The 20665-nt window shown below is 41.6% G+C and overlaps 2 protein-coding genes across 5 annotated transcripts in view; one reads left to right on the top strand and one right to left on the bottom strand.

Moving 5' to 3' along the window:
- Positions 1–1163, top strand: part of LOC147638692 (putative protein arginine N-methyltransferase 6) — an 88228-nt gene extending 87065 nt beyond the window's left edge. Inside the window, exons 11-13 of the mRNA XM_086798664.1 lie at positions 251–462; positions 561–679; positions 771–1163. Coding sequence (XP_086654790.1) covers positions 251–462; positions 561–679; positions 771–813 — 374 coding nt within the window. The 3' untranslated portion in view covers positions 814–1163. The remainder of the gene's footprint in view (positions 1–250; positions 463–560; positions 680–770) is intronic.
- Positions 1164–14580: 13417 nt separating this feature from the next.
- On the bottom strand, positions 14581–20118 carry LOC147638691 (serine/threonine-protein kinase BIK1-like). Of its 4 annotated transcripts, XR_015265961.1 has the most exons (4): positions 17686–18221; positions 17380–17564; positions 15366–15512; positions 14581–15217 (listed from the first exon to the last, which is right to left on the bottom strand). XR_015265961.1 is itself a non-coding variant. In XM_086798663.1 (3 exons), the coding sequence occupies exons 1-3, from the start codon at positions 19723–19725 to the stop codon at positions 15070–15072; spliced, it is 315 nt and encodes a 104-aa protein (XP_086654789.1). In that variant the 5' UTR covers positions 19726–20118; the 3' UTR covers positions 14581–15069. The 4 variants fall into 4 exon arrangements, 2 of the variants coding, with proteins under 2 accessions (XP_086654789.1, XP_086654788.1); XR_015265962.1 differs by lacking the exon at positions 17380–17564; XM_086798663.1 differs by lacking the exons at positions 17380–17564; positions 17686–18221 and adding an exon at positions 19567–20118 and having other exon boundaries at positions 14581–15078.
- Positions 20119–20665: the final 547 nt, after the last annotated feature.

The raw sequence follows: 20665 nt of genomic DNA, 5'->3' as shown, positions 1-20665 counted from the left end.
AAAGTTCCACAAATGTCTTCTGCTACATTGTCTTACAGAGGTATTTTGTGATACTGTTGACAAGTGCTAAAGCAGACATCATAGGTAGAAGTGGGGTCAGAGAAGGGGCTGGTACATCGTAAAAAGGAGGCTTAGTATCAATTGATTACTGTAGGGATAATGCCCTTGCTATTGTAATGTGCTGCTCTTTTGGTTCAAATGGATGTTTCATAGCTGCTTTTGTGCTCATGCAGTTTATTTTGTATGACAGCATCCCTTCATGGATTTGCTATGTGGTTTGATGTCACGTTTAGTGGTTCTACACCATCTGCAAGTGACACACAATCAGAATCGTCGATGGACAGCAGCCTGTCTGGTGGTTTTCATAGCAATGGTGTACCTCACAAAAGGAAACGGGCGGAGGCACCAAATCGAATAGTGCTATCAACAGCCCCTGAAGAAACTCCTACACATTGGCAACAGGTAGGTTTGGGGATCATTCTTTTCATTTTGCTGTCAGCAGCCTGTTTGGCTCTTCACATTTTTTGTTTTGTTGATTTGTTTCCTGCTTTCTTTTTCAGACAGTTCTTTACATTTATGATCCCATAGAGGTGAGGCAAGATCAGTTAATCTCTGGTTCTATTACCCTCTCGCAGAGCAGGGAGAACCCTCGGTTTCTCAATATACATTTAGAATACACGTAAGACCTTTTTAGTACATATTTGCTACGATCCTCTAGCTGTGTGAGTACGAGACGGCTATTGCTGATAAGATCGGAGCTGGATTTGCAGATGTGGAGGGCGTTGTTACGTGAAGGAAACGGTCATGCGATAGCAGAAATCCCTTTTCAAGCCATGTTGAAATGCCATGCTTTTTTTGAAACAGCAAGTGGCTTTCTCATGCTGGTGTACACTTAGGTTTTTGAATTCACCCTGATACCGGGCTAAAGCTGATCAACAGAAGGATTATAGTTAAGTTTCTAATGGCATGGGGATTGGTATGCTATTGAGAAGTACTTTGAAAACTGATTTTGCATGGTTCAGAAGCTTTCCCACTGGTGGACTGGTCGTATGGAAGACCGTTCATTGTCGGTGAGGAGTCTCTGCAGAAGCAATGAGGTTATCACCGTGTACCAAAATTGACCTTTTCCATGCATAAGCAAGAGAAAATATAAGATTTCAAAACACAGGGCTTGTCCACTTTCACGATGTCTCCAAATTCGACACGGTTCTTTTGCTTCAGGTTGAAATTTTGTAAGTAGTAGAGTCTCAACTAGGCTTGTAACTGTTGGCTCTTCATTGTAAGGGGTTGTTAAATTTTATAATCCCAGACATGGGGTTGATATACCCACAGAAAAAGGATGTGATCAAATGCATCTAATCTGTAAAAGCAATCTTGACTTTGCCAAGCATGTGGTGTGGGGATGCTGGTTGCAGGGAAACTATTATAGCTATTATTTACCTTTGTTTCCATGTAAATGGGCCACCCACTTGCTTTTGGGTTTTTGTATCACAAATACGAGGTTTGTATCACACTGTCAAATCATTTGTCACAGATTGAATTGCTAGCTGAGAATGACTTTGCAATGATCTTTCGTGATGCTTCAATGGTCTGATTTTAGCCATTCTATGCGTGTTTTTTCTTACAGAGGGCATAGTTTAGCTTGGCTATTTGCATTAAATGCAACTTGGCCATCTCAATCTAAAGTGTGCTAATATTGGAACAATTGGAAAATTGCGAGTATAACTTGGTCACCATGGCACCATGATCTCAGCTAGTATGGGTGAGAATGTGAAGAATAATCTACCATTAATGCTTGAGGCATAGTTAATTGTGCCCGTGGGAAACGGCCTTGGTAGATACAAGACCATATCCTCAATGTAGTCAGAAGGTGCAGGTCTATTTACTGTCAAATCCCTTTAGGACTGCAGGTAATGGATCGTGCAACCCTAGCTAAATGTTTGCCGTAAAAGAGAGACATGGGAGGCTTGCAATTAAGTGCTGTTTTGTGGGTGTGTGCTATGAACTGATGACTTTGACCAGCAGTTTTGTTGGGGTCTTTTTTTATCGAATTTCTAGCAGGTGGAATGTCAACCTGAAGTATAAGCACAGATGAAGGCCTTCACTGCATTCCCATATGAAACAGTTGTGAGAATTGGCTGATGTAGAGTTTGTGTATTGTTTGACGGTAACGAGTCTTATGCTTGGCCACTCCACCCTCCAGCTTCATTAGAGTTGACAGGATTGACGGGAGACATTGAGTTCTTTATTTAGAGGCATGTACTTTTGTAGATATTGAGTTCTCTATCTTGAGGAGGCATTTTCCTTTTGAAGGATCTTTCATGAAATCTTTAGCTTTCAAGCCTGTCTCCCAATCTCTTCTCCTTTTGACTAAGACTCTTCCTCTATCTTCTAGAAAAGAGAAATCTTCCTGCATTTGCTAGACAGACTCCATATATATTTCGTCTCAAAAAGTCTGTTTTCTTGGCAAAACCCATCCAATTTTCCTTCTAGGCCCTTTCATTGATTTTTTTGTTCCTTGACAATAAAGGAATTGTCAAATTCCAACAAGTACAGTTGAGTTTGAATCAGTAAAAATACATTATGAACTGGTGTTTTTGGAGCGCTGAGCTGAACTCACATGGGAATCTCTCTTCGTACTTGAAAGCCATCCATTGGCTTGGGGGTTAGGTAATGGAGTCTGTCTTATCATTTGTCATGGTCACGGCTATAAGGTGTTACTTGAAGCTGTGCACCGTGCAGACTCTTTTGAAGGTGGTTGTGGGCAGCTGCTGCTAGATTTGATGATTGCATGCATATTCAGAACCCCTTCACACATGTACCTGCTACCCTCCACAAACCTCAGCTGCCCTCCCCCGTGCATGTATATCACCCCATATGCTAGCTACTATGCATCATCCTTTGTGTTACTCGATGTACCGAATGCCATCCTCGGAGTGAGAATGCCGCCAAACATCCTTGGCATGTAGCCACCCCCAGACGAGAGAGAGAGAGAGAGAGAGAAACTAGGGTGGCTGTTGGAGAGGTCTCATCATCATATCCTCAAGACCTGCGTAAAGGGCTTCATTCAATGTCGACGTCTTGTGTGGGCATCTCTGTCCACGAAAGAGAGAGAGAGAGAGAGAGAGAGAGAGAGAGAAGGCGTAATTTGAGGCTGGAAACAGTGGCATAGTGCATGCATGAGGGTTAGGGTTTCCCAACCGATGGTGGCTTTGCTATTTAGGGCTAGGGTTCATGGAAGAAGAGCCTCTTTGGTGATTTCTAGGGGTGGCTTCAACTTGAGAGAGAGAGAGAGAGAGAGAGAGAGAGAGAGAGAGTTTTGTGGTGCTGTATCCAGGCCTGCAAATATAGCAGTAGCTCTGCTCTATTGGGCTTGTCTTGAAACAAACAGTGAAAGGGAGACTTTCCGTTAGGATTTTGTCCTTTCCTAATGCATGGAGAGTGGGTACTTAAAGGCCACCAGTCTTTTACCTTGTTTAAGTTTTTGATGCTGTCTTAAACAGCCCAAGGCCCAATTTTAATCCTAATTCTCAATTTCAATTTAACAAAGATATTGTCTTGCTCTTTAATAATTAATCAATGGTTGGGGTACATTTATTTTAATATTTGTTTCACACCATTTTGTGCTTTTGGCGTTGGTTGTGAAGCTCTATTGTTACCGCATGCAAAAAGACGTTTCTAGTGTTAACCTTGGCACCTTTTGACTGTCTTGCCATTCACTAGAGTGATGAATTATTAGAAAATAGAAACTCATTAGATTGGTTGATTTTCAAAGGTTTTTTTTTTTTTGGGAACTTTCAATGTGAAAAAGTTAATTTGCAGGCTGAAACGTTCCTGCATGCACTTCACGTGCTCATATAAATAATGCTATTTCTATTTACCAATAAGATCTTAGAGATACTCTCTCTCAAATGGCTCTCTCTTCCGATCTTGGCATCTTGTTTTCCTCTTAAAAATGATTGAAATAGCAAGTGACTTTGGCATTCTATCTAATGGATTATCATATGAGCTTTTCGATGAACTCCTTGTCTTGTCATTATGTTTCATTTTGGTTGTTAGCATTATCATTAGTGTTAATCTTTTTCTTGCATCTTTGGGGTGGTTTGTGCTAGTGGGGCCCCAAAGAACCACTTCTTGTGCGCCTAGTTAGAAAAGACCAAACAAAGTACCATAATTTATCTAGTTTTATTGGGGATTTAGAAAAGACCAAACAAAGTACCATAATTTATCTAGTCTTATTGGGGAGTTAAGAAAAGACCAAACAACGTACCATAATTTATCTAGTTTTATTGGGGTGTGTGGCAGCAGGGGCGCTAAGGTGAGAATTTGATTTTTTTTTCCCTAAGGTCCTCATGCTAAGTCCCCAACCTAAGGTTTATTCAACTTCTAAGGTTCCTTCTCTTCAAGTAATTAATTAATGCAAAATAGAATTTTGGTGCCATATTGCGAACGGTTGTGTATCATCTTGTGATTTCGAATCCCATGTGGTGCATGGCATACCTACACACCACGTAATATACCTGCACACTCTTACACTGGACATTACACTCAATTTTTCATCCTTAACACTTGGATAAATTTCTTGTGTAAGAGCAAAATATCTAGGGACCTTGGAAAATGACTAGCTAGTTTGGTCCTCCCTAAGTGGTGTATAGGCTTTTTGCGTCTAGTAAAATCCCGTCAACGAGTACCGAAACACTGCCTCATCGTTGCCAGGTATGAATGACTATGGACTTGTTAGAGGTAGGTGAACCTTATATTATACCAACCAACTAAAATTACCTTGAAGACTTGTAAGGACACAACTACTCATGTTCTATAAATATTTTCCTCTCATATAATTTGTACCAATAATTCTAATAAAAATCCTTCTTCTTTATAATTATTAAAGCATTAAATGTATAATTATTGGCCAATGCTTAGCACCCCATGCACAACTTAGAATCCATACCCAAGTATGCCTATTTCATAAAAATCAAAATCTCTCAGCTTATTTATATAAAAAAATACATGAGCCTAGTTAGGCATGAAGAGACGTGAGTCAATAGGCGTGAGCCATAGATGTGATTCCAACCAAACGTCAGCCCACAAGATGTGAACCCAACTAGATATGAGCCCATAGGCGTGAGCCCATAGACGCGAGCCTACCATGTTCAAAAGAGAAACATTGAAGAGCATGTGGAAGCGTAATGCACGAACAATTTTTAAAGAGAATGATGATGTTATGACCATTGAAAGTGGTTTGGATGAGAGCTTTGAAGTTGCCTTCCTTGTAGGAGACAACGAGTGATCTCTCGCTAAAACCAACTCTTCCCAAGGAGAAGTAACCCATTCACTACCAAAACCTTCTAAAGAAACTCAAGGAGTATCCCAACCTTGTGTTGAAGAGAGAGAGAAAAAACAAGTCCAAGAGCTTGTGAGAAAGGTGTAGGCTGAACTAGAGAAGTGGTGGAGTACAAACAAATAACCCTACCTAACAAGATCCCTAACTCCATTCTAGAGCCAATCAAAGAACTAATGAGGGAAACTCAATGCTTGCCCAAGGCCTTGACCAAATCTATAACCATTCTTAAGAGGCCACAAAAGAGTCAGTTTCCAGAGCCTCTTCCTCCAGAACCAAATCACCCAAGCCCCGCATTAGATGTAATAGAGGATGACTCAATGGGCACTCTCCCTCCAAGGATAACCGAAAGTTCCCATGAACAAACAAGGACACTATTTTAAAAGCAAGGCAATGAATATCGTGTTACCTGTCGTTATAAAGAAATGGCGGTCTCTGTAATCTTGGATAATAGTGGTACTAGTGTCAGCATAATCACTAAGGATTGCTCGAAGGCTGGGGAAGCCCACCACTCATAGACACAAGTCTCATGGTCAAGCTTGTTGGACGGGAACACACGGGCGAGAACACAGCTAAAGCTGGGCATCCTTCAGAATGCAAAGAAGATATTCAGAACTTCGGCCTAAGCTTCCACCACACCTTCATGGTGATGCATTTTAAGAGAAGAGGGTCATCAACCATGACCCTTGAAAGGCCTTATATGAGAGATGTAAAGCTGGTCATGATTGGGAAACCAAACACATTTACATTTGTAAAGGTAACTAGCCCTTGAAAATAAACTAAAAATTTGAAAAGACTTATCATCTTGTGGATCGAGGCGTTCTTGTCCAACAAGTCTGACAAAAGCGCATAGAGAGCGAGAAAGAACGAGAGTGAGTGCAGGAAAACAACACTAGCAAAAAAAAGAAAAAGAAAACATTGCGAGAACTTGCAAGAGCGAGACCAAGATTGAGCGTGAGTGAAAAAACAGGGGAAAAAAACCATGAAAATCTATACACTAGCAACACGTATGCATCTTTAAAAAAAAACGGTGGCCACGTGGACATGTAGGCCTTATCAACACACATGCCTCTCTTTCACTAGCCCCGCCAAAAAAAAGGCCTAGTGACCATGCAAGCAGATCTCTCACCCACTGCCTCCATGTCAACACCTTCCATGGAGAGCTAGCATTCATTGACAGAGCCTTCATTCTCCTCTCCATGCATATCCAGAGGCCACACTGACACTACTTGCATGTCCTCACCTTGCCATGCCGCTGCCTTTACCTCGATGAGCTCCCATTGTCGTCGTTTGCAGTGCCATTGCCTACTGAATCCATAGCCAACCACCCTCCCTTGCTAAATCTATCATCTCTACACTCCAATCCTGTGAGAGAGAGAGAGAGAGAGAGAGAGAGAGAGAGAGAGAGAGAGAGAGAGAGAGAGAAGCAGAACACCAAGCTGAGTACCAAAAAAAGGATGTGCAAGAAAGTGGAAAAGCAGAAGGAACCAACAAGCCTACCTTCAAGTGGAGCTATCAAATATCAACTTCGATGCACCATTGGTCGATAAGTAGTCCATCAACCATACCATGTGATTGTGGTAAATTTCATGTTTATTTTTACTTCTTATTTTGGGTCCCCAATGAGTGGGTAGAGAACTTCCCACACTACGGAGGGTAGAGCTTGGTACATTTGGGTTTTTTTTGAAGGTATCCCATTCTTGCAAGCCGCATCAATAATAAATCCAACCCTCTTTCCATCCCTGAATAACAATTCTTGCGCACACTCACAAATGACTCTTATGTTAGGATACACTCAATGCCCATCTCTCAGCATGTATCTCACATCTATGTTTGGTGTACATTTGTGAAGGCCCTCATTATGAGGAGAAGCTATTGGTACACGTCTCTTTGGTGTGGGAACCCTAGAGTAGGCACCGAGTAGGCACCGATGGGATCATTATTATAATAATCATTGATGTTTAGGAGATGGCCAGGGGGTCCAAGCAGAGCCAACAACCCCCTAGTGGGGGTCCTAGAGCAGGAGCCCCTAACCCGATGATATGTGTTCATTATTAGTGTGAGCAGTGTGGTCGATTGGCTGCATTTTGAGGACGGCTGTGTCTATGCCTCATAATCTCTTGGGTCTAGGGGTAGGAGCCCTCGGCCCAATGATATGGGTTCATTATTAGTAGTGAGCAGTGTGGTCGGTTGGTTGCATTTTGAGGATGGCCGTGTCTATGACACGTTAATCGCCCGTGTTATATACATGCCTACCACACCACCTGCAGCACTATATATGGACATAGTTGTCACAAGCTATGGAATGCTTATGATTATCCACACCCTATACACTTAGTATTTCATCCAGAGTCTACCTAAATTGCCATCTAAGCTCTACAGTGCACGAGTGGACAACACCATCACATTGTATCTATCGTATACTTTTAAATTCTCTCCATTCTCTAGCTATTGCATTGTCGATTGCACTTTGTTTTGCTATCTATCTTTCTACTTTGTTATATTCTTATATGGTATCAGAGCTTAGGTTCTTTTAGAAAAAATTATACATAAATTCCAGTCTTTCTTTGCATAGAATACTAGGAGTGATGGCTTTTACCTTGGTTGTTTTTGTTGCTACTGCTAAGTTATGTGCATTCGTCCACTAGCCTTCACAAAAGGAAAGCTTACTGGGACAAACTAAACTCTGGAAATTCAAAATCAACGCCATTCTAGACTCTTATGAGCTTCTAGAAACTGTTTTAAAAACGGATGCAGAACTAGTGGTAATCCTCGACCCCAACCACAATGCAAACACACTTCCATGAGATAAGACACTTCTTCAAGCATGGAAGAGACACAATGCTCATGGACTTTATGACATTGCACCAGCATAAGTGAGTCTGTTTTTACTTTGATTCAATACATAACTAAGATATTAGAGGCCTAGACCATACCGAGGAATCAAAATGAGACCCGAAATCAGACCAGATTTAAAACCTAGAGAACCAGCTTGCAGTTGAGAAGTTCGCTGAGGGAGAAGCTGTTGAAGCTTTTATCATGCGGATCAAAAATCAGTGGGATCAAGTGGCTACTGTGGGGATTACAAAGAGCAGTGAGGAACTAGCCTAAAGGTGTATCCGAATTCTTCCACAAAAGTACAGTCTTGGTTATAATAATAAACACTTAGGTTAGAGTACTACCTTTATCATTTAAGGAATTTGGTGCTATGTTACTTGAGGAGAAGATACAGCTGAAGACCCGCAATGGTGGTGATGCTACATTTTCAGCATGCTAAAGGCAAAGAAATAACATTTTTTGATGACAAGAAGAAGAAGCTAAAGAAGAAGAAGTTTCAAGGGAGCTGCTATTATTGGGTAAGAAGGATCACACTATCAAAGATTATAGAAAGAAGCAGGTCAACAAGAAGAACGGCACCCTGAAGTCTTCATGAAAGGTAAAGGAGTTAGTTAATAATATCAAGATCGAGCTTGAACTTTGGGTCACCATTGAAAAGGTATGCTCATCTGCTCTCAGGCTGCTCGAGTTGTGATGATTCATGGATAGGGAATAATGCTAAATGTCCAACCAAAGGTTCTGGAACCATCTCTTTTGTGCAAGCTACATGTGAAGAGAACAAGCTGTCAAATGTGCACCATGTATCTTAAATAATTAAGAGAAACTTGCTTTCATTTTTGTTGCAAAATGAACAGATCGTGGGCTTGAGGTACGCTTCAAGAAAACTGAAGCAAAAATTCTAGATACTATGGGCAAGATAGTCGGTAAAGGAGTAAGACACAATAATATGTATGAGCTGAGTGCCCTTACAATCACCATAGATAAGAGCATGAGTAGGCTTTGACATAAGCGATTTGGTCACATTGGATTTGTAGTACTAAAGGATATGTAGAAAAGGGAATGGTTACTAATTTGCCTACATTTTTAGAATTTTAGGAACCATGTAAAGCTTGCATGATGGGCAAGAAATAGCACAAAGAATTTCCATAAGAAAGCACCAATAGGGCAAAGACTCCTCTAGAGCTAGCACATGCTGATGTTTGTGGTAGCAAGATATTTACTACTTCATTGGGAGGATCTTCTTACTTTATGCTGTTAGTTGATGTGATTATAGTAGGAAGATGTGGGTTTATTTCTTTCAAGATAAGGCTTGAGTTTTTGGTAAGTTTAAACAATAGTATAAGCTTGTGAAAAATGAGATATGAAAGAAGGTGAAAGTTTTATACAGATTGAGGAGGAGAATTCCTTTTAATAGAATTTGATAGCTACTGCAAGGAGAATGGCATCAAGCACCAACTCACCAGTACTCACACACATCAACAAAACATTGTTATTGAACACTGTAATAGGACCGTCATAGAGATGGTTCAATGCATGCCAAAAGGGAAAGGGTTATAAGATAATTTATAGGCTGAAGCAGTAAGCACAACAATTTACATCCTTAATTGAAGCTACACAAAGGCGCTCAAGGGTATCACACCATAAGAGGCCTACTCTAGTAAGAAACCTTTAGTGTCTCATTTCAAAACATTTGGCTATGAATGTTATGTACATATATCAGATGCATCCGTAGGAAGAAGATTGAGACGAAAAGAAAGAAGTGTATCTTTCTTAGATACAATCAAGAGTCAAAGGCTTATTGGCTCTATGATCCAGAGGTGAAGAAGATAACCACTAGCCAAGATGTGTTTGTGGAGCAGCCACACTTCAGTGGAGAAGATAGGTCCATCCACTCTTTCATCAACCGGAGCAATAATCCACCATGAGCCCAACCCACCAGCTGAATTTACTCTTAAGGAGTTTTCAGAGGATGAAGACTCTCACATACCACACCATCTTACTTACTGCACCACACAGAAAGCCACTTCCAAAGTGGACACATCAGCTCTTTGATGAGCACAACCTAGTACCTGAGATGCCATAATATTCAGTGGATGGACCATGCGGATTAAGGAGAATAGAAGAGCATCTGATCTCATTGTCAATATGGCCTTGATGTGGCTAAGATAATGGGAACAGTGAAGGAGCTAGCTACCTTGGATGAAGCCTAATATATCCAAAGTGGAGCGCTGCGATGTAGTATGAGTATGAGAGCATCATAAAGAACAACACATGGGAGCTAGTTGACCGACCACCAAACAGAAAGGTAATTGATACCGAATGGGTTTGGAAAGCTAAATATATGGCTGATGGCTCACTTGAAAAATACGAAGCTAGTTGGTTGCATTGGGTTTTTCACAGGTGAAGGGTTTCGACTTTGTTGAAACCTTTGCTTCCATAGCTCACATGACAACTACTTGCCTTGGTTGCTCATAATTAGTGGCCAATTTTTCACATGGATGTCAACTGAACGAACATGTTAATGTAGCTCAGCCACCACCAGGTTTTGAGATGCCTGGATCAGAAAACAAAGTTTGCAGGTTGAAGAAGGCATTATACGAGCTGAAACAGGCCCCAAGGACATGGTATCACAAGATAGACCAATTTTTCAAATTACTAGAAGTGCTTCAGATACTAATTTGTATGTTCCAAAAAGGCATGGCAAGATTGCTTTGGTTGGCTTGTATGTAGATGACTTAAACATCACAGGTGACAATGAAGAAATGGTCCATCACACAATGGATATGCTGAGCCGTGAGTTTGAGATGATGAACTTCGGTTTTGTGCATTTCTATTTGGGGATTGAGCTCTAGCAAGAGTCACACAAGATATTCATATCACAGTAGAAGTATGCTTTGGAGATTCTCATAGAATTTGGGATGACCAACTGCAAACCTATGTCAATGTTTATGAAGGTGAACATGAAACTTTCTGCAAAAGATTCTTCACAATTAGAAAACATCAAGAAGTATAGGAAGTTGGTGGAGAGTTTAATTTTTCTCACTAATACTAGACTTGATATCAGTTTCACAATTGCTGTAGGTTTTACAACAAGCCACGAGAGAATCATTGGAAGCAAGGGATGCGAGTACTTACGTACATCAGAGATACTCTTGAGTAGGGCATCACTTACAGTGCAAGTGACACTTTTATGGGTTATTGATTCAAATTGGATAGGAGATTATGATTCTATGAAATAAGTTTTTCGATATTGTTTTTTGCTCAGTTTCGGTGCTTTCTCTTAGACCAGCAAGAAGCATCTTACAATGGCACTTTTTTTTTACAAAAGCTGACCATAAGATAGCTTGTTTTGCTTCTTGTGAAGCGGTATAGCTGAGAAAGATTATAGTGGACATGGGAGTTCAAATTAGAGGGACAACAGTCTTACAATATGACAACCAAAGTTGCATGGCTATTGCCAAGGACCTTGTGTTTCATTCTCGAACGAAGCACATTGAGATTTAGTATCATTATGTGTGAGAGCTGATTGAGGATGAGATAGTGGAGCTAGAGTACTATTCTACGTATTAGAACTGTGTTATCTTTATCGAGGGCCTTGGGAAGGACCAGTTCACTTGGCATCTTCATCGTGCTATATTCTTATATCCTAGCCTTCCATCCGCACACGACACACAAGGACTTCGTGAAGATGCCCACGAGATAATTCTCCATTATGCCCAATCAAATGGACATCTAAAGCACATCCTATGGAGCATTCAGATCCATACACCACAAGAGAAATCTTCACATAAAATGGTGATTCCATTAATTGGGCTCTACGTCTTCCTCCAAGGCATAAAATTTTCCTACAACCATGCTAATCAAGTAGGGTAGAGATGCCCACAAAGGGCAATACGACTCCGCCAACTCCGCATGCTAAGGTCAACATTTGTTCGACAATCCAAAATTTCATCCCCAAGTTGTGCCAACTTTGTGTGGCTTCACTTCTTTCTACCGACAATGCCATGCTTCAAGCAAGAGGTTTGATTAGAGATGCCCACAAATGCTTCAAGCAAGAGGTTCGATTAGAGATGCTAATCAAGTAGGGTAGAGATGCCCACAAAGGCCAATACAACTCCGCCAACTCCGCATGCTAAGGTTAGCATTTGTCCGACAATCTGAAATTTCATCCCACCGCTGTGCCAACTTTGTGTGGCTTCAGTTCTTTCCACCGACAATGCCATGCTTCAAGCAAGAGGTTCGATTATCCACTAACACTTCAAAAGAGGCTTAAGAATCCATTCAGCCATGTTCGGTACACCACCTATAGCTTGTGGTTTTACCAACATACATGTCATACTAGGTGTTTTAAATCATTTATTTCTCATAAACAACCCAACCTCATTCACAAATGCCTTATCGACCAACCTCATTACACATCAACACTTAATGTCCTACCGCAAACTATGTGTAAGAGTCAAAGAAAGCAAACAAATAAGTGTTAAAAGAAAGTGGTATATTGGAGTTTTCGCTTGAAGGAGCTTCTATACATGCACAACTTTAGCCCTTGCCCATGCACAACCATGTCCGACACGCCACCTAGAGCTCCCGGTTTACCAATGTACATGCCATACTGGGTGTTCCAAATTCTTTAATTCTCATGGACAACCCAACCTCTTTCACACAAAGGACCTTTCGGCCAACCTCGTTACACATGAATACTCAATCTGCTACCCTAAACCATGTGTAAAGAGTTGAAGAAAGTAGACATAAGTATCAAAGAAAGTGGTGTATTGGAGTTTTCACCCGAAGGAGTTTTTACACTGACACAACTCTAGCCCCTGCCCATGCATAACACTTGTAAGACACACATGGCTTTGCATTTAGTACACACATCTAGCAGCAATAGGCACTAAGAATCTTAAGCAACTGCACTAAGCCTCATTATCGATAACCATCCAGATACATCTCTGAATAGGGGGACCATGGTAGATGTAAGCTTGGCCCATTATACGGCCCATCACATGAACACTCCTCAATTCAGTACGAACCTCTTGAAAAATGCCTCCATCCTAGGTGCTCGATACCACCAAATCAACGGAGCAAGAGAGACCGCCCAGATCCGTTCCGGTTATCGGCAAAGTCCGCCACCATGCATCAACAATCTATTGGTCTCCTCAAGGAAAGAGATGTCGAGTAAATGTCAGAGAAAAGAAGTAAAGAAAATCAAAGAAATCAGTTGAGTTAGAGAAACCTTTTGAGTTTGGAGGAGTACATCCATGTGGCACATCTTTGGTCCATTGCTCATTCACATCACCTGCATATATCATTAAGGGCATCAACTTTTTTTTAAAAACATCGTGCATCTCATAGCACGCACAGGCGCATGCACCGACAACTAACCTCGTCCACATGAACCCTCCTCTAGGTTCATCTTTGGATGGGGAGAACACGGCGCATGCAAGCCTCACCCATTGTACGACTCATTGCTTGGAGAACCCTTGTAGATACCTCCAAAGAGCTTCAATGCATTTAATAACCTCTGCTTCGACTCTAATTCAACACCAACAAAACCATGTTGCAAAGAATCTAGTGCATGGATCCTCTATAACTCAGATCAACCATGGCATTACCTTGTCTCACATTGCAATGAGGAGTTCAATTGAACGACAATATACATGCGCAAGGCAAGTTATGGCATTGGTTAAGCCACATAGTGAAATTTCCCATCCTCTCTAAATGGTGTGCTGTTGCATTGGTTGAGCCACGTGCCAACATTGTGGTGGGGGAATATTGTCCAGGGGAATTTTAAGAACTTGTAATGCACACCATCTTTCAAAGGCATCCGTGTTCATCATCCACACACAGTTCAAAAGTTTACTAGTGTGTTTTTAGCACTTGGGAAATTGCTTACCATTGCAATATTTGGCAGCCTGCATTTAAAGACCCTTGAAATGCATAGAATGGTCAAATACATTCTAAAACTCCCTCACAATGACGCACATGAAAACCAGAAATGCTCAAGCACACAAATATGCACTACCACCTGGCTTCCAAATTATATGCATGCAGACATGCTTAAGCATCATCGTGTCGTGGAATGATAGTCACCACTTGAGGTATGGCCAGTACAACAGCATACCATCAAACTTGGAAAATAAATAACAGTTTTAAATAAATATACATGGCTCACTCTTATGTGCGATTTGGACTGCTGTCGTTCCATCTTATACATGTTCCAACATGTCAAGCACACAAAATGCCATTGATATTGTCACATGCTTCAGAGCAAAGGAGCTTCAGATAAATCGTAAATGTGTACGAATAAAATCAAGAGAGATCTTAAGAGGGATAACATATTAAACCCCAAAAGCCCCATCCAGTGGCTCTTCTGTATAACTTCATCTTTTTTGTTCTCTTAAAAAAAAAAAAGTGGTGGAAGGGCCAAAAAAATTTCCATGAGAGGGATGACATCGAACCCCAAATGACTCCAAGAAGGCCTTTTACATACATCCCCTAATTTGATAGAAAAATTTAGTTCTGAGCATACCACTCTTGAACCTGATAATTATAAAACTTTTTAAGACGTTGCCACCCGAAGCTGTTCAAAGCTCTTGTATGGCAGGAAGTTCCAACTGTGAAAAGCTGTAGACCTGTGGTCTAAGGTACAGTAGCTGCACATCAAACATGCCATCCTTTTGCAAAAGCCCACGAGTGAGGCCATGAACTGTAGTCACTATCTACTAGCAAAGACCATCTCAGCTCAAGTTGTCAGGATTCATAGACCATGTGCATTTCTGTGATGTTACCCAGCATGCGTTTATGTGTCTGTTCAAGTTACAAAGCCTGTGTCTTCCCTTCAGCTGCTTAAAGCCCCTTTCTTTCACAGATCGATGTACAATCTTCGGCCTTTAGGAAAGCTTGAGAATGACAACCGAATTGTAACAATCAAACAAGTCAACATTAACTCCATGGAAGCATGACAGGAATATTAAAACCGCCACCATGACTTTACTCTTTGTCACTGCATACCCCTTGAAAATTGAGTAGTCTCACTACCTGCACGTGTATCTAAATTAAAAGTCCATAATGCCCATATAAAATTCTAGATGCACATGTGTGACCGACAAACATTTCCAATTAAAAGATGAAAATTTTGATGGATTAAGAACTTGGAAGTGAGCTCTGTGGCAGTTGAGAACCTTACCATTGCCATGTCTGGTCGTTCCTCCGGCATGAACTTTATGCAATCAAAAGCAGCCTGCATCATGCACTTCAACTCGCACATGTTCACACTTGTCAGTCGTCGATCGACCAGTTTTCCTGTTGCTTTGCTTTTCTCAAGATATTTAGCCTACACAAACATTCCAAGCAACTTCATCAAGATAACTTTTTCTTCTTAATTGACCTTTTTTGCAAAATGATTGCATAGCCTCTCTCGGAGCAGGTTAGCGGACAATAGCTGTAGATTTCAGACCGGAACTGGAGGTGTAAATTAAACAAATGGAAAACAATACATACATCCATATTCCCAGCTAGGTCTGGTGTCTCTGGACCATGTCTCCCATTCAGTACTCAGATTTTGGTCTCGTGTGCTTGTTTGGTCTTCTACGGATGTTAATAAATTTCTCTCACACTCACGTTATGAGTCTGGACACATGAGGTGGTTCCGCAGCCTATCCTTTCGGCAGCTACTCTTATTTTTTTCATTTTCATGTTGACTTGACATTTAGTTTACTCATGGATCACATGTAACAGCTTTTTTGTCTAATACACCCTTTGGGTCTTTCATAGACGTTAATACAATCTCTCTTTCTTTCTTTCTTTCTTTCTCTCTCTCTCTGCACTATGATCCCTTCCACCCCCCCCCCCCCCAGCACTGCCCCACAGAACAGTTGGTATGATGATGAGTGTCGTGAGACACGAGCACAGCTCATTGGGACTCACATGCATAGACAGGCCAGGATGATCTTTCGGCGCCTTGTGCGGGGGAAGAAAGGAGCCTACCTGGCTAAGCTAGAGGAGGAGATCTACCAACTCTTCCTGGGGAAGGACAGCAAGAGGGCATGGAAGAGGGTACTCCGATTACTGCGCCTGAGGCATGGCATACTTATGCTAGAGAGCTATATGATGCACCAGGACAGCCCCCACCCCTCCTCCACTGGGAGCTAGACCGGCTAGCAGCACCTTTTTTACTATGCGGATGGTGCTAGATGCGATAGACAGGTTACAGAACGGAAAGGCACAGGATCATGATGGGCTAGTTGGAGAGCACTTCTCATATGCGCGCGACACTTTGGCTCCGCTCATCGTACATGTGTTTAATCGTGCCAGTTGTGAGGGTTTCCCGGCAAGCTGGACAGAGCATATCATTGTACCACTCTTTAAGAGTGGGGACCCCATAGTACCAGGCAACTACAGGACGATCATGATTGGTCATTACTTGGCCAAATTATATGGCTCTATATTGGAGTCGCAGCTGAGCCGATGGGTAGTGAGGCATGGTCATCGAGCACATGGACAGGCTGGCTTCAGGAGAGGATTTACTACCTTGGATTACATACTGACACTTCGGGCACTTATTGAAGAGGGCAGGGCACAGAAGAGAAGGATATACTACTGCTTTGTGGACTTCCGCAAAGCCTTCGATACCGTAGGCTGCATTATCCCATATGCACAAAATATCCTGTAATGAATATATATATACATATATATATGCTAAGGCCTCCCCTATCCCCCAACCTTTATGATTGAGTGTCAGGATTGGGAAAGGGGGGGCTGCTGTGGCTGCCTACGCGTGTTGCGCCTGCTCGTGCATCACACTCCCACCTTTGCTCCGAGGGGGGATTTGTTGGGAAATTGGAGCTTCATGTGTGTGTGTGTGTACACTCTTATAGAGAGTTAAGTGCATGTGTGTGTGTTTGCATGTGAATCGCCACTTAGGGTGGATAAGCATGCATTAAATAAAGGTCAAATGGTATTGGGAAAGGCCTATATATACATGGGCTGGTACTTCATTTTAGATCAATCTCATCATCATTTGAGTCGTGGAAATTCTCTCTGTAGCATTATCTTCCCCCCCCCCCCATGCAATCCATAGCCATGGAGCTTTATGATCCTCCATAGCTGTGTCCCAATCACCAACTGTTTCTACCAAAAATTGGTATCGGAGTAAGGCTTTTAGAGTTTAGCAGTTTAGGGTTTTGTTGCTGCCTGCTTACCACGAGCTGGCCGCCTGTGAACGCCCATCATCACCAGTTCACCTCCTCCTTCGCCAGTCCGCTTGGAGCTTGCCCCTTCTGCTGGTTGCTCGTCACCATCACCTACTGCACAACCACATCCACATCCAGCACAGCCTGCCGCCTTGCAAAACCTATCTCCACCTCGGACCTCCCATCGGTGAATTCTGTTTGCCATTTTCGCTCGTCATTTTTATTCAAGGTTTTAATAAGCCTTAATCAAAGGCTTTAATAAGCCTTACTATAAGGCTTAATTAAAAGGACTATTTAAAGCCCCGACATCCCGACCTGCACGCGCTCGTCGCTGCTGCTCACTAGCCAGAGCTTCTCTGCCGCTCTTGCTCGACGACCTGCAGCTGTTGCTTGGTGGGATACTCTTCAAATATCGCCAGGACATACACTGCCTACACGACATCAACAGCAACAAAACCATACCTGCAAATGCGAATTTGGGGCTTTCGAAAAATCATGGTCCTGCAATCTTAAATTTTGGGGGTTTTACTTTCAAAGCAAAAATCATCAAATTAAAGCTACAACATCAGAAGAAAATTGGGGGTTTTACAAAAATCGTTGCACTTTTCACATTTTGGGGCTTTTTCAAAAATTGGCCATCGGCATAAAAATTGAGCAAAATTGAAGAGCCGAGAATGTTCAATTTTTGGGGCTTTCCCAAAAATCAACATAATATTGATGCCTTCTGCATTAACCGATGTCACCCCCATGGATACGAAAGGCAGCAGCACCGCCTTGACGCATTCCGGTAGCACCAAAACTCAGCTTCAAAGGCGCTTGGCTTCACTGACTATCTTCTGGCCATCACTCCAAGTTACACTATCTTGGAAGAGACACCGGAAAAGGCGACATCACTGGCATCGAGGGGGAGGGGTTAATCTCCTAAAATCATTTTCATGTTTTATGTGTTTGAGTTGGGAAAGGGGAGGCTGCCCAGCCTGTTGTGGCAGCCTATGCGTGTTGCGCCTGCTCGTGCTAGAAATCTCGCAAGGGGGACAATCTTCTCCAACAGTGGTGTAATCCTCAAAGCCACTATTATAGCTAGGATCTTGTACAACGCAATCAGCATTGTGATGGGCCTCGAGTGAGAAAAAACTGGTCTCTTCAAAGTTCAGATCAGCCCAGAATTCCATAAAAAATTCCATGTCAAGCCATCCCATCCTGGAAACAAACCATTCATCCTCATGTGTACTGATTGAATAATCTTTCTTTTTTTGGGGGATCCCATAATCCCATTCCCTAAGCAAGGCAGTGCGCCCCACTTGTGTAGATTTTGAAGAACCCTGGATACATACCCACTAAGAGTATGTATAATATCTACTCAAATGATGCATATCGACTGAGTACATAGGTCTGAGTGCCATCCCACAGTCTCTATGCATCTAGTCCTACAAATCTGCCAAGCTGTGATACTCACAATGAAATCCGAATAAGCGTCCATCGTGCCGCGGGGACATACGAAGTGTAAATTTGGGATTTTTCTGGATAGAGCATCTATAAAATACCCCTCTATGAACCTTGAGGAACAGGTCTGAGTCCACACCCTATTTGGAAATTGTAAGGACCATATTTGGCTAGCCAAGCAATAGAGTCCCAAGTAATACAAACCATGTCTAACCTGAAATTGGCAATGAGCAGCCACAACACACCAAATCATGTGAGTCTCTCCAATTCCAAATGCAATGCTGAATCAACAAAATGGCAGCTAGGCATCTATATGCACCAAGCATTGCTCTCCACCACCTGATCTTTCCCAGGAGGCAGTTGAGTAACAGTGTTTGGAGTTTACCTACCCCTGCGTTTCTATTAGCATATATTCCACTGAAGAATTTTACTGCATCATACTAAAAATTCTGAAGGTGTATCAGGAACTTAAAATGCAATTTAACAGATTTTTGTCTTCACAACAGTCCAATAATTTGTGAACTTGTTTCTAAACTACAAAGAAGATATTCTAACAGAAGATTCATTCATACAACATCATGCCAGCAACAAAGGGCTATGAAGGAAAGACGAGCCTCAGATTATACTAAAAATGATATGTTTTAGAACAATTCCAGAGTTTTAAAAGTTCAAACATAAAAGACGACAGATTAGAGAGACTTGTATGTTAGTCTGCTAGTAATCTCTTGATGTTTGGGCTGGATGGTACGTTACCCACTGAACAAGGCTTTTTTCCTGCTGTGGCCGACTGCCATCGATTGCAGCTCTTCCAGAAATTATTTCCAAAAGCACAACTCCAAAAGAAAACACATCCGTCTTTTCATTCACTGTGCCATAATGAAGGTATTCTGGAGCCAGGTACCTGTGTTTCATAAATGTCAACTGTCAGGGTATCTAGAATAGGATCCTTTGATTGGTAAAATATAGATACATCAGAGAAAATTGATAGCAACCCTTCATAGAGGTAAGATTTTGTGAAGTGAGAGGGGGGCTCCTTGGGAGGATGATTGCATGTGTGTGTGTGTGTGTTGGGGGGTTGGTTTTTCTTTTCTGGAGGGGTCTGGGGGACAGGGGAAAAAGGTAACTCTTGCTTCTTCCTGAACTACATTTTCTACAACACAGTCATGTTTTAACAAAAAATATGAACTTGTCTTCTAAAAGCAATACTCCTTTGGTAGGAAGATCCTTGGTAATTGGATGTACTATCCTCTGGAGCAACTTCATCTCCCAAGATCTTCCCGGATCTCGAGTGCATGAAAAGGTGTTTTATAAGGCTAAATTTTAATTTATAGAACCTCTAGTTACCCAGAGGTTGAGTAATTCATGGCATGAATAACTCTTGTTTTTCACGTTCAACCTTTTTACTTATCCCTTAATTTCGAGGTGACACTCTTGAACAACAATGTTCCTTCGGTTGGTTGGACCATTCACAAATGAGCTACCTCAAAAGATAATCATGACGTGAATATCTAAGAGATAGTTACGCGTGAATAACTTGAGATAGTCACGGCCGTGAAAAACTCTGGTTTTTCATGCCGAAATTTTGTCAAGATTCAAGTGCAAAATCATTACCAATCAAATCTAGCAGATTGTGAAAAACATGTAGGCACCTTGAAGGTCCAAATTGATGAAATAATTTTTGCGTGAAACTCTCGGCCTTAAAAAACTCTGATTTTTCATGTCCAACTTTTTTTATCTTTTAATGTCAAATTCACTTGGAATGAACTGAAATGATCAGTTTAGATTGTGTGGACATCTCGAAATCCTCAAATGATGTATTTCGATGTGATTTTCTCAATAAATTCATGACGTG

Source organism: Cibotium barometz, chromosome 5, assembly GCF_041138505.1.
Source record: "Cibotium barometz isolate CiBa-2024 chromosome 5, ASM4113850v1, whole genome shotgun sequence".
NCBI lineage: Eukaryota > Viridiplantae > Streptophyta > Polypodiopsida > Cyatheales > Cibotiaceae > Cibotium > Cibotium barometz.
Note: the sequence above shows the minus strand (reverse complement) of the source record. Positions and strands in the feature narration are given on the sequence as shown.